This window comes from Protopterus annectens, chromosome 8.part1, assembly GCF_019279795.1.
Source record: "Protopterus annectens isolate FY-2018-M chromosome 8.part1, PAN1.0, whole genome shotgun sequence".
NCBI lineage: Eukaryota > Metazoa > Chordata > Ceratodontiformes > Protopteridae > Protopterus > Protopterus annectens.
In genome coordinates, this window is record NC_056742.1 from 499,934,035 (window position 1) to 499,947,240 (window position 13,206).

Here is a 13,206-nt window from a genome sequence, read left to right on the forward strand (position 1 = left end):
GAGTGTGCCTTGGCCTTCCTTGAATATTTTTGTTGTGGTGGGAATAACAAACGATAATAGCTGATATAATCCTCAGGAAATGGTCAGCTTTGACACAGACTGTCCCATCTTACCTTCACATGACATGAACAAGTGATAGGAAATTCTGAAAGATTTTGTTCCATCAAGGTTGTACCTGAATTGTCTGTGGACATCCAAGGTATGAAGTATTTCTTCCTTATTTTTGGGCTCAGGACAGAGCACAGGGAGATGGATAGTTTGGCTTAAAGTAAACCCCGACACAACTATAGGTATAAAAGGAGGATTAGTTCTCAAAGAAAACCGGTCACTGTGGAAAATGAAAAGGTTGATGCACCATAAAAACTTGCAACTCTATACTCTTTGTAGAGGCCAGAGCAATCAGAAAAACTGTTTTCCATGTTGAGAACCAAATCAGACGAGCTGGTTCAAATGAAGTATTATAGCTTCTCTACCTCAAAATTAAGATCCCAAGGAGGAGCCACTCGTTTTCGTGATGGTTTCTTATGCAAAAATACTTTCAAAAACATTGTGACATGAGAATGCAGTGAAAGAGGGGGAATTCCAAGGACAGACATGCTGAAAAAGATGACAACTGAACCTTGATATAAAAGTAAGACAGGCCCTAGGAAAGTAAATTGCAACGGGTCCAGCCAGATAAACACAAATCCTAAATGGATGCTGGTTATGTTGCTGGCACCAACCATAAAACCTTTGCCATTTGCATGTGTATGATTTTCTAGTAGAAGGACTTCTAGCCTGCATTAATACCTGCTGCATGTTAGTAAACAGGTGCTTAGAGGGTATTAAAATCCTATCATCCAGGCAGTTGAAATTGTTGAGAGTGGCATGTACTGAAGACGCCTATTCTTGTGCGAGTAGATCCAGTCTGTAAGGGAACTTGTTTTCAATAAACACCTTTATTAAATTATCATGTATGACAGACAATGTTACATTTATATAAATGAAAAGTATTGATTGACACCACATTAGCTGCAAACATTACACATCACAGACATCAGTGAAACAACTGTAGCTGCAAACATTATACAATCACTTATAATCTATCCAGTCATGGTCAGGGAAGCATTATACAACTCATTCAAATCCTACCTCAAACCTTGTTCCTTCTCTGCATATATTGTTCCTACAATTCCCATTTTTTCCTATGTGGCTTGTTCTGTCCCTTTTCTAGAGATCCCAATTCAAGTTGTTTCATCTCTGTTACTATAGTCACACCTACTTCTCGTAAAGGTGGTCTAAACTTTGACTTCCATTTTCTAGTAGCTGCTTTTTTAGCTGCTACCATAATTAGACTCAGCAAGGCCTTACCATGTCTAGGCAATTCTGATTCTGTATCATACCTCAAAAAAATGGGTCTATATTAGATACTTGAATTTACTGAACTTCTAATACGATATAATCAACACCATATCGAAGTCTATTAACACTGAATATCTAATAAAAACAGTAAAAAAAAAAAAAACTGTATTTGCTTTAAGTAGGAGGGCAAGCCCCCCCCCACGCCTCCCACTACTTAAATATTCCAACTCTGAGACCACACTACATTGAAGTAAACAGAAATCTCCCCTTACGGAGATTTCTGTTTACCTCTTCGATGTTCTGCGGTTTCACTGTTTACGCGTCAACAATGTCAGATTCGACATTGTGATCATTCGCGCTTCTAATATAGACCCAAAAAATAATCTCCCCAGTTAATCCAATAAGCTCACCCAGCATCCATGACAGAACAGTCCCCAGGGAATCCCTAAAGTCTGACAGCTCACTACACTCAAAAAATATGTTTTCAGCCACCTCTTTCTTGCCCGCCCCATCTCCAACATTTGCTAGCCACCTGAGGAAAAATTCTCTGGAGCCTACTTGGGGTATAAAAATACCCCTGTAAACACTTCCAGGCAAAGATCCTAAATCTTCTAGACTTTGTTGCATATTTGGGAGATGTACATATATCCCCCCATTGTTTCTTTGTGAATTTCTTATCCCATCCTCTTCCCAATCCTTTTTAAGCTCCTCTGATTGACTCTTATAATCATACAATATTTTATATGCTCTACTAATTATTCCTTTTTTAATGGCAGATTCTGTTCTAGATTCTATTAATAACTCTACCAGTGCTGGTCTTTCATTTAAGAGCCCCCTATTTCATTCTGTTTGCCTTCTCTATCAAGGATTGATATCAGAGTATAGGCAATCTCTAACCTGCAGTCCAAATAAATTATTGGCCTCTTCCCATTCTATTACCTTTCCCTTTCTAGTTATTTGCTCCCAATTCCTTTCTAGTTATTTGCTCCCAATACCTTGATTCCTTTGTCAGTTTTTCCAATAAATTCCAGCCCCTGCTTGCCTATTATCTGTATCCATAACCACAGTCATCCATATCAGCAGAATCTCTTTTCTCTGTTCTCATGCTGGTTTAGTTCTTGGAAAATTTCCCTGCTGTTTTCATAAATATAATACTCTAGGATTTTTGTTATTTTCCTTAAGTCTACATCCAAAATCCCAATCTCTCCGTATTTCTTGAGTTTCCCCCTGTACCATAATCATTCCTTTCCACTTTGAATTATAGTTTTCTGCTTGTGCTATGTATAAGAGCCTTAACTGTGCTGCTATAAAATACCCCCTCAAATTGGGTAATCCTAGTCCACCTTGTTCTATTGGAGGAATCCGCTTATCCCACTTAGCCCTTGCTGTCTTCCCGTCCCAGATAAAATCCTTCATCTCTTTTTAATTGCTATCCACAGCTTCTCCTATGGTTGATAAAAATATGCTTGACCCATGTATAAGAGTAAAGTGACTAAAACATTTTAAATTGCTTCTATCTTAGTATCCATATCCATATAACAAAACTTCCAGTTTCTCAATTTTTGTTTTATCTTCTGTTTAGTCTTCCCAGATATCTTTAGCTGCAACAACTGAGTCATTTCAAATCCATACTACTGATTACTTCATTTTATCATGTCCCCATAAATATTGATATTGTTGGAACAATTTGTGTGGGAGTACATAACTGCTACTGCCTTTGTTTTAGCTTCATTAATTTTGTATCCCAAGAAGATTTGAAACGGTCTTAAAATGTTCCACAGCACTGTAATGTCCCTTTCTGGTTTTGTCATGTATAAAATAATATCAGCTGAAAAAAGAGCCAGCTTTTCCTGACTACCACACCAATTATATCCTTGAATTTCTGAGTCCCTTTATTTTTTTTTGCCAATGGTTCTAAATATAATGCAAACAACAAAGTGGAAAGCAGACAACCCTGCCTGGTTCCCCTACTCAAGAAGTTATCAAAGAGGATGCTACCCACTTTAATTTTTGCCTCCGATCCCTCATATATACTCCTAATCAACCTTAATTGTCATCAGGGAAAGCAAATGCTTCCATTCCCCGCTCAAATTCCCAGTCTACTCTGTCAAATGCTTTCTCTTCAACAATACCTAACAACAGCAGTGCTATTTTCTTAAATTCTGCTTCCCTCTGGATCATCAATGTTCTGTTAATGTTGTCAAATGTTTGCCAGCCGTCCACAAAACCTCACTGATCCATATCTACAGTCTGTAAGGAATCTTATGGCAATTACTCTGGCCAGTTGCCTGGGCCAGAAGGGAGTTACCACAGTGGTCTTCAGGAATTATTTATGATTCTTCTGAAGTACCATAGATATCAGTAAAAATGGTAGAAATGCATGTAGGAACATTCTTGTACAAGGAAAAGAAAAGGCATCTGTCTTCCAGGCCTTCTTGCATGGAATCCTGGAAAATAATTTTGTCAGCTGATTGTTTAAAGAGGAGGCAAAAAGGCGCATTTGAGGAACTCCCTACAGATAGATCCAGTCTTGCTTTTGTCCTGCTCAGCTTGTCTGTCACACAGTTTTGCTCTGACAAAATGTAGGGTGCCTGTACAGTGAGTGTTGTGCTGTAAAGGTAAACCTATATCCCATGCTAACATGGCTAGTCTGCATAAGATCTTTTTAATCATTTTATTAGCAATCTATACACTACCTGTAAATAAGCAACAGAAGTGCAATACACAGACTCCAGTTTGATCTGCTAAATAAAAGCCTTTCATAACTTACAAGACTTAACAAAACAGGCCTCATCAATAGAATCAAGGGCCTCTAAATCTCAGCTGTCTCAGTCAAAGCCAAGCTAATGTTAATTACCTCAAACCCTACTCAAACCTACAGACCACATTCACCTTCTAGTTGGCTAATGGCATGAAGACTGAACAAGTCCACCATGCAAAACTACCATGTATAATTATATATAACAGACTTAAAATTCAACTAACATTTCAACCATGCCATAAAGAAAAGTCACCACAAACTGGGTTCCTTACATAGGTTCATAGGTTCATACTAGGCTATCTGCCCTAGGGCATTTATAAGGCTAGCCAGAGTGTGTTTGGCTTTCACCACCCATTTTAAATTTATTTTGCTATGCCCTTTTTCGAGGTTAGTATACTGTGCCTCTGTCTAACAGTGACACAGAAGTGATACCCGGGGTAAACCTATGATCTCCCATCCACTCATCAAGATTCCTCTTGAAGAGAGTCAATGAGGGACTCTGCCTAACCTGGACTGGGATTTTATTCCAGAGTGAAGGGAGCCTCTGGGTTATGAATCTGTCCCTCCAGCATGTCCTATTTATTTCAGTGCTGAGGTTCAAGTCTCTCGAGTGCGTAGCTCGATGGGTTTTGGATTTTCTGAGGTGCAGCATGTCCATTAATTCCGGGTTGGACATGGCTTTATACGTCAGGCACAGATCGCCTCTGAACAGGCAGTATGCCACTGAGTAGAGCTGGAGTTTCTTTAACCGGGCAGCATATGGCATCTGTTTGAGCCCTTTGATCCTCTTGGTGAAGTACTTTTGGGGTCTTTCCAGTTGCTGCAGGTGTCTGGTAAGGTACATCCCAAAAGGGGCATTGTACTCAATTATGGGCCTGATGAGGGATGAGTAAAGAGGCACGATGACCTCCCCTGATCTAGATGTGAATCCCTTCATGATTAGGTGGGCTATATAAAATGTTTTTCTAACCACATAGGATTAAACCTTTCCTTACCAAAGCCACCAGAAAGCACACTGCTTCATCCCTACTTCCTTCTTTTCTTATGACCATTTTCAACAATATACAAACACACTGCTGGCCAAAGTCGAACAATGATGCAACAAAATAGTTAAACTTACGACAAACATGCCATACTGTTCTGACCACTGTCTAGTACTCAAGAGATTAAATGGGCTTGATCTTCCACACAACTTTTCACTTCACAAAGTAATACACAAGCATTATTTCTATCCCACTATAAAAAATCTGATTATGCCATACTCACCAGAAAGGCAACTTAGATCCTAAGCCAAATCTCGAACAACTACATCCAGCTCCACAGAGGACTCCTTAAATTCTCATAAAATTACATAAACTTGAACTCTTGCCCTCTGGAACTTTAAAAGTCACTTAAAAGAAACATGAATTTGCCACTGCACACCTCCAGGATGATCTGAATAACTAAACTGTATATGCTCTCTCAGAGCCCTACATGTCCAATCAATGCTTCTACTCGGCTACATAAAAAGCTCTCTAGACTGATAGTCATGTATTACTTACCTAGGCCTTTTTATTTTAACCAGCTTTATGTAAATATTCCATTATGTTTTTGTTGGTATGCTGTACAATCTGTAACTAATTGTTGTAGTCTGTTTAAATGGCTTATGGAGCCTTTCTCCCTGGGACTCCTCTGAAAGGGAGTTTATCTTTCAAACCCAGTCAGACTATCCTGGCAAACAAAGACAAAAACATAAAATAAATTTCCCTGTCAATGGGGAATTCCTTCCCACTGCCATCTGAATCAATCTGTTGCCAAAGAGAGAGACGGAAATTCAGACACTCTGGAAGGGATAAGGGACTGGCAGTGCGTGTGTGCGCATGCATGTGTGTGTGCATGCGTGTGTGTGTGTGTGTGTGTGTGTGTGTGTGTGTGTGTGTGTGTGTGTGTGTGTGTGTGTGTGTGTGTGGGGGGCAAGGTTACTTACATACTCATCATGGCTTATATTACTATCCTTTGTTCTTGTGGTTCCTGCTTATTTCTGCCTGAACCTCCCTACGCTCGTTTTTAATGTCTATTTACTTGCATTTTGCTGATGCTGTTTATTTTGTTTCTTTCCAAGATTGTATGAGGGAACAGAAAATCCCTTGGAAACTCTGGAGAATGAAGGCTGAAGAAACAGATTCCCTGTATTAGCTTACCTCTCTCATATTTTTGATCACTTCTTTAGCAGATTGTCCAACAACTCATTTTTTAGATCTTCCAGGAGGTTCTTACAACATAGCCAGACAAACCACCTCAGCACAGTACCGGTGGCAACAGCCGTGGGACGTAGTATCTACAGAATCATACACACACTTTAAATAATGGGTTTTACCTGAAAATGGAAGAAACTACACCACACAAAGCATATCTTTTCTCACACAAGGAAAAGTACAATTTACCACGGCAGTAACGTCTAATGATCACTGTTGTAGTATCCCAATAGTACTGGGCTATCTCACCACATAACCTAGATGTCCGTCTGGGGTACCAAAGCAAAAACCTTCCATAGAGCCATATGTCAGACATACGTCCCAAGCCCATGGGCATAAGGGGACATATGAGCGCGAGGTCCTCAGGCTATCCTCAAAGCCATGAGACCTGGAAACACTTGAGGAAAAGTAAAATAAGAGTGAAAACATCAGCTAAGAGGAGGGAAGATACAGAAGGTCTTCTCCTTGGTCCATAAGGAATTAGAGGACAACACATTGACACAAAACAAAGGGGAATGAAGGGTGGGAAGCAATACTCCAACAGTGATCAGCAGGACATCTACGGTTATGGTCAATTCCTTCTTTAGATAACTATTGCAATATTTCAGTAATATTGGGCGATTCCCAGAGAGTAACTATTGGGCGATTCCCACAGATTAATATTTAGAACATGGGGCTAGATCAGGTATAAGGGAACTGTCAGTCATAGACAACAGATGTAGCAAATGAGACTCTGGATCTAGAGAAAACATCTACCCTATAATGTCACGTGAAAGCAAAAGTGTGCACTGATGGCCAAATGGCTGCTTCTAGAATAGCCCTAGAATCAATTCCTTTGTAAAAGGCTCCTGATAAGGCCGCTTCTCTAATGTAGTGGGCTTTAACTGGAGAAGGTAAGAATTTACCAAGGTGGAAGTAACAAAAGAAGATAGACTCCGAGATCCAGTTAGCAATGGTTTGCTTAGAGACAAGGCTACCGGACTTGTCCTCCTGGAAAGATAGCAGCAGCAGGTCAGAGTCTGAATGCCTTTGGTTTTGTCCAAATAAAATATAAGCTGTGCACATCCAGGGAATGGAGGATTTTCACATTTTTTCTGAAGATTTGGGAAGAAGGTATGAAGAGTGTTGACCTGGTTGACAGACAACTTGTTGACCACCTTAGGCATAAAGGAAGGACCGATCCTCAAAGAATCCCTTCTAGGAGAAACCATAAAGGCTTGAAGGGTGGTAGAATGGTTTTCCAAGTACACATTTCAAGGAAGCTGAATCTGCTGGCTTAAAATGTGGCTCAGTAAGTTTTTACAAGAAAAACTTTAGGTCCCATGCAGGTGGAATAGCCCTCCTAGGTGGGTTCAAATGAAGGACACCTTTGAACTATTTTACCTCAACTCTAGAAATTAGTGGTGGATCTAGAGGCAAACTTGCAGAGATGGCAGATAAATGTGACTTAACAGAGGAGTAGATAGTCTTTTAATAGTTTGCACAAAGAAAGAAAAAGAAAGAATGAATAGTAGAACCTCAGTCTGAGTAGGATTCAGCTTGTTAGTATGACATTAGGCAAAACATCTTTTCCATTTGGATTTATTTATTTTTTTATTTGCCTTTGTTTGCAAGGAAATTTCTACTGGGCAATAACCATTTTCAGTGGGGGCCTGAACAGAAAAACTCCACTTGTTTACATTATACTTAGTTTTAGCTAAATACAGAGTAGTTACATTTCTATTTACATTAATATACCATATAGTGGTTACATTTATACATTCTAAGATTTATACGTTTTAAGATAAAGAATTCTAGTGGTAGGTTTTCCCACTTCCTGAAGAACCTGTAGCACCTGCTTAGAAAAGCAGTGTCCAAAAGGATTCCTAATTCCATCATCCACACCATCAGTCAGAGAGAGAGAGTGGAATGAAGCAAAGACGTAACTTGTGATGATGACCCCTAGCCAGATCATAGAGAAATGGGAACCAATGCTGCCTGAGCCAAAGGGGAGTCACCAGCATGATGTCTGGCTCACCCCTTTGGATCTTTAACAGAACTTCTGGGATTAGAAGAGGGGAATGATGGAGAACCCTCCCATTCCAATGAAGAGCCATGGCATCTGTCCTCCAGGCCTGGGGCAAACAGCTTGAGCGGTTTGTTGTGAATGGAGGCAAATACTTCTATCCGAGGAATACCCCATTTATGGACTATGTCTAGGAAGATCTCCCTGTTCAACATCCATTCATAAGGGTCCTCCAGAGATCTACTTAGAAAATCCATCAGGACATTGCCCTGGGAGCAAATGTAAACTGCTCATAGGAACAGGTTTGCTTTTATGGCCTGTTTCCATGCAGAAGAGCCAGTATGCATAGCTGAAAAGAACTGCACCCCCCACACTGATATACCACATGACTGTTGTGTTGTTGTCTGTGATGATTCTGAAGGGGCCTGAATTCTATGAGTGAGAAAAAAAAATTGAGGGGCCTGAATGAATGCCCTCATTTCCTTCACATTGGTGTGCTCAGTCCTTTGTACTGGGGTCTGTTTCCCCTAAATTCTTAAGGAACCCATCCTTGACCCCAAGGTATGGCTGAAGCACCTGTGTGCAATTCCAGAGAGGGAATCACTGGCTTAAATAGAAGGCCTGGATTGAGCTGTTCTTGGGAGATTAACCACTAATTCTCTCTTCAGAAAAGGAAGAACAAGGATCAGTGCTCAAATGGTGACAATGTTGAGACCAGAGAGATTTTAGGTACTGCTGGATTTTTCTCATATGTAGCTTTACAAAAAGGAATCACAGGGGTGGACACAGCCATGAACCCCACAGCTTCTAGAATTTTCCTTGCAGGGCAGGATTGAAGAGGCAGCAGAGACTAAAAGTACATAGAAAGGGACTGGACCTTCTCTTGGAGTAGCAAAACCAGCATAAGATCTGGGTCTAGCCTTCAGCCAACAGATCCTGGGCAGGAGTTAACACAGACATTTATAGATTTGTTGTAACCCCAAACTCTATAGAAGGGATAAAGTATAGCTGAGATGCTGTAACAGAACTTCCTTGAAGGATGCCTGTACTAGCAGGTCTTTGAGATATGGGAATATATGAATTCCTTGAGTTCTGCCAAAGGCAACAGGATGAGCGAGGCATTTTGTGAAGACCCTGGGGGCTGTAGATACCCCAAAAGGTAAAGCAGATAAAGTGTGAACAAATAGAAAACCGCAGGAACTTCTTGAAAGACAGATGAGCAGGAATATGCAGATAAGCATCCTTCAAATCTAAGGAAACCACGAAGGCATGTGGAAGGATGCATGGGAGGACAGTCTGCAATGAAAACATTTTGAAAGAGGGCACCTTCAGAAAATCTAGAATGGGCCTCCAATCTCCTACTTTCTAGATACCAGAAAAAGTGGGGAATACAATCCTTTTCCTGCATGTTATGGGGGCAAACACTCTACTGTGCCTTGTTTGTGAAGACTCTGCAAGATAACCACAGATAAAAATAGTAATTAGCAAACAAAATGAGCAGTGGCCGGTGAAACTGGAAACAAACTTTAATTAGCACTTTCATCTGTTGTTACACTTGACTTCTTCAGGTTAAAACAAGACATTTTCATACATCACTTCCTTTTATAACCAGGCTTCATCACATGCCCATGTTATTAAAGAAAAATACATCTAAAAATAACTTTTTTGCAAGAATGCATTTCACCATTTAAAATAGATTAACCAAATTAAAAATACTACCTTTAAATATTCTGTAAATATTTTATTCGCATAACTACTTCAAAACGTGAATGTTAATACACCCCACACTAGTACTTCATGCACTCCAAAGAGGGCAGATTTTTACTATGCTTGTATAGGATTCCTATCACAAGTCATTGACCCCCCCCCTTTAAAAATATAATTCAACTTTTAATTTCAAATAGCTGGAGAGAGACAATACATCATTCAATCCACATGGATTAGTGGCGTTCACTCTTAATTGCCACATAAATTCTTTAAATTTGAGAGACAGTTCCTTAGGACCACCCCTGCTGTTACTTAATACCTGATCAATTGCTACAAACTTAACCTTGTGATCAGGATTCTGTGTAGTATGAATAGCCAATACATTCTTTTGGTTACCCTTCCTAATGTCGTACATATTTTGGTATAAACAAACTAAACGCCTTCTTAGTCTTCCCTATATAAAAACTTTCACAGCTTTGACATAGGGCGACATATACAATGTGTGTACTGTTACAGTTCAGTTTATAATTCAGTTGTATTATACCATATCTGGGAATAAAAACCTTTTCTGTTTCTAGTACGTTAACGGAGTACAATGACTGCATTTTTACCATCTTGCCCTTTATGTAACATTTGTTTCTCTCTGTTTTTCAACAAGTCTTTGATGCATCCGTCTTTTTTATATATAACACATGGTCCGTCACCTACATTTTTGAGAACCTCTTTGTCACTTCTAAAAATAAAACAATTTTTTTTTAAATCATCTTTTATATCATAGAACTGTAAATTTTATGTCAAAATAAAGACCTTGCTAAACTCATTTGTGTGCCTTGAACCCATATTAACAGCATTTATATTACTAGTGCTACCTTTCTCTAAACCTAACAGAAGAAAAAAATGCCGGGCACCCTTTTTTCAGTAACCTCACACAAAATCAGTTCAACAAAACTGTTGGGATACCCCCTTCTTAATAACATGCCCTTAACTTCTCCCTTTCTTCAACAAAGGTTTCCCAGTCACTGACCATTCGTGCTAGCTGCATGCATTGGCCTTTGACCAAGGATCTTTTTTGAAAGTCAGGATGCCCACTTTCAAAGTGTAAAGGGGTGTTAGAATAAGTGGGCTTCCTATAGACAGTAGTACATTTTTTTCAATAGATCATTTAGTAATAAAAATGTTCAAAAAAACTGATTTTATTTCTGTGATATTCCATGGTAAAACTCAAGAAGGGAGTATTCATATTTAGGTATTCAAGGTAACACTTGACAAAGAGGTTCTCAAAAATGTAGGTAACAGACCATGTGTTATATATAAGAGAGATGCATGCATCAAAGAATTGCTGAAAATACTGCTATTATCTCACGTATGTGGTGGAACATACCAACACCAAGAGTGTAGTTGGCTGGCTCAAGTTTGCTCTGTAACTTGCGATAATTGTATAAAATGCTACAATCTTAACTGCTAAATACTTGTAACCTAGTATTCCACCACCTGTAATTATTGCGCTCTCCTATTCTAAAGATGAGTATTAACTGTTGTGAGTAAGGCACTCTAAACCTTGATTAAAACGCTCGCTCCTTGCGTTGCATCGTGTCTCCTTACTAAAACCTCTGTTCTTGCCTACATGTTAATGCTGTCTGCCTCAGATCTAGAAAGTAAGCAACTGCTGTTTTACAATGACTATGTTTTTTTTTTTTTTAATGATAAGACTAAACATGCTCGCTCCTTAGCGTTGCGTGTATCCCGAGTGCTGAGGCATGTCTCTGCCTGAATCTTAATGTTTCTGTCTTGACTTCCGCATTATCCAGCAAGTAAGCGATAGCTGCTTTAAGAATGCTTACTGCATGCTTACTAAAATAAAATGAAAAACGCTCTCTCCTTATCGTTGCATGCATCCGAGTGCTGAGGCTTCTGGCTCTACCTGACTGTTAATGCTTTCTGTCCTTTGTGTACCCCTGCACTATTCTAGCAATTAGATGGCTGCTGCTTCAGGTAATTTACTGTATACTCATTTAATGCTCGCTTCTTAGCATTGCATTGTTCCCGAGTGCTGTAGTCCCTGTTTCTGCCTGAATCCTACTACTCCTATTTTCTGAGATCCCTGTACCACCCAGCTAAGCTGTGGATTCCTTCGTGCAGCCTACTGTTGTATGTGATAACTGCCCTGTGCAACTGGTTTCTTTTTCTCTCCTCCTGCCTGTAACTTGAAAAGACCTTTCTGTCCTGAGTATTTCTGTTTTCCTATTGCAAGCACCCTCACTACCTACAATTTAAAGTGTGACCTCCTCACCTTGAGTGGACTAATACTATAGTTTATTTGAATGCTGAAGGCTCTTGAAATGATTGCATTCATTTAATGTACTGTTATTCAATATATGCTTACTTCTGATTTGTTTTTCAGATATGCATACAATATTTTTTTCACTGTGCTTATATACTGTATTATTTAACTGAAACTAGTTGCCTATAATTTCCTGTGACTTGTTTCTGTCTATATACCAGTATTATATTTCAATGATTAGACTATGTAGTGCTCCCTTCCCCTCTCCTGCATGCACTCTCACTGCAAACTAAAAACTTACACTTTAACCTGTTCCTTCCAACCTAGCTGCTGCTAAGCTACTTCATGTTAGTGATTGTTTTGTATTCCTTCTCTTCCAGTTTGCCCTGCCGCGTGTACCCCGGGTTCCTATCTGCTGAAAACAATACTTAAGGGAACGTGTAATTATCTCCCTGTGCTTTACTGGTTCCCCAAACTTAAAATGAGAACATGCAAGAAATACCAAAACAAAGTATGTACCTTTTTGTAAACTGTTTGCACTCCCTATAGCTGTATTGTACTCCTGCCTGTGCATGCTAACAGCCTACTGCAGACCCCACTCAACCTGCTCTTTCCAGTCCACCCCCCCCTCAAGTCCTTGTGCCCCTATACTGCAATTCTGGATATGTCCACTAGATGGCAGCATCTACCTAATTTTGAATTTCCCACTATAGTCAAATAAGCTACTTAACATTTGTCTGTCCTAATTTAGCCCTATTGCCCTTACCTAACCTCCGTCAACCTCCCTGCCTTCCTCCTAGTCTCACTTAGCAAATTAGTGCCTCACCCCTGTGCCTTCTTACCTTACGTTTGCTATCCATCTTATTGATTGTTCCTC

At 39.6% G+C, this 13,206-nt stretch overlaps 1 protein-coding gene across 1 annotated transcript in view; it reads right to left on the reverse strand.

Annotated features, from left to right (window-relative positions):
• Positions 1-1,416: 1,416 nt before the first annotated feature.
• Positions 1,417-13,206, reverse strand: part of LOC122810166 (cadherin-1-like) — a 227,167-nt gene continuing 215,377 nt past the window's right edge. The window contains exon 6 of the mRNA XM_044081644.1: positions 1,417-1,476. Within this exon, the coding sequence (XP_043937579.1) occupies positions 1,417-1,476 (60 nt within the window). The remainder of the gene's footprint in view (positions 1,477-13,206) is intronic.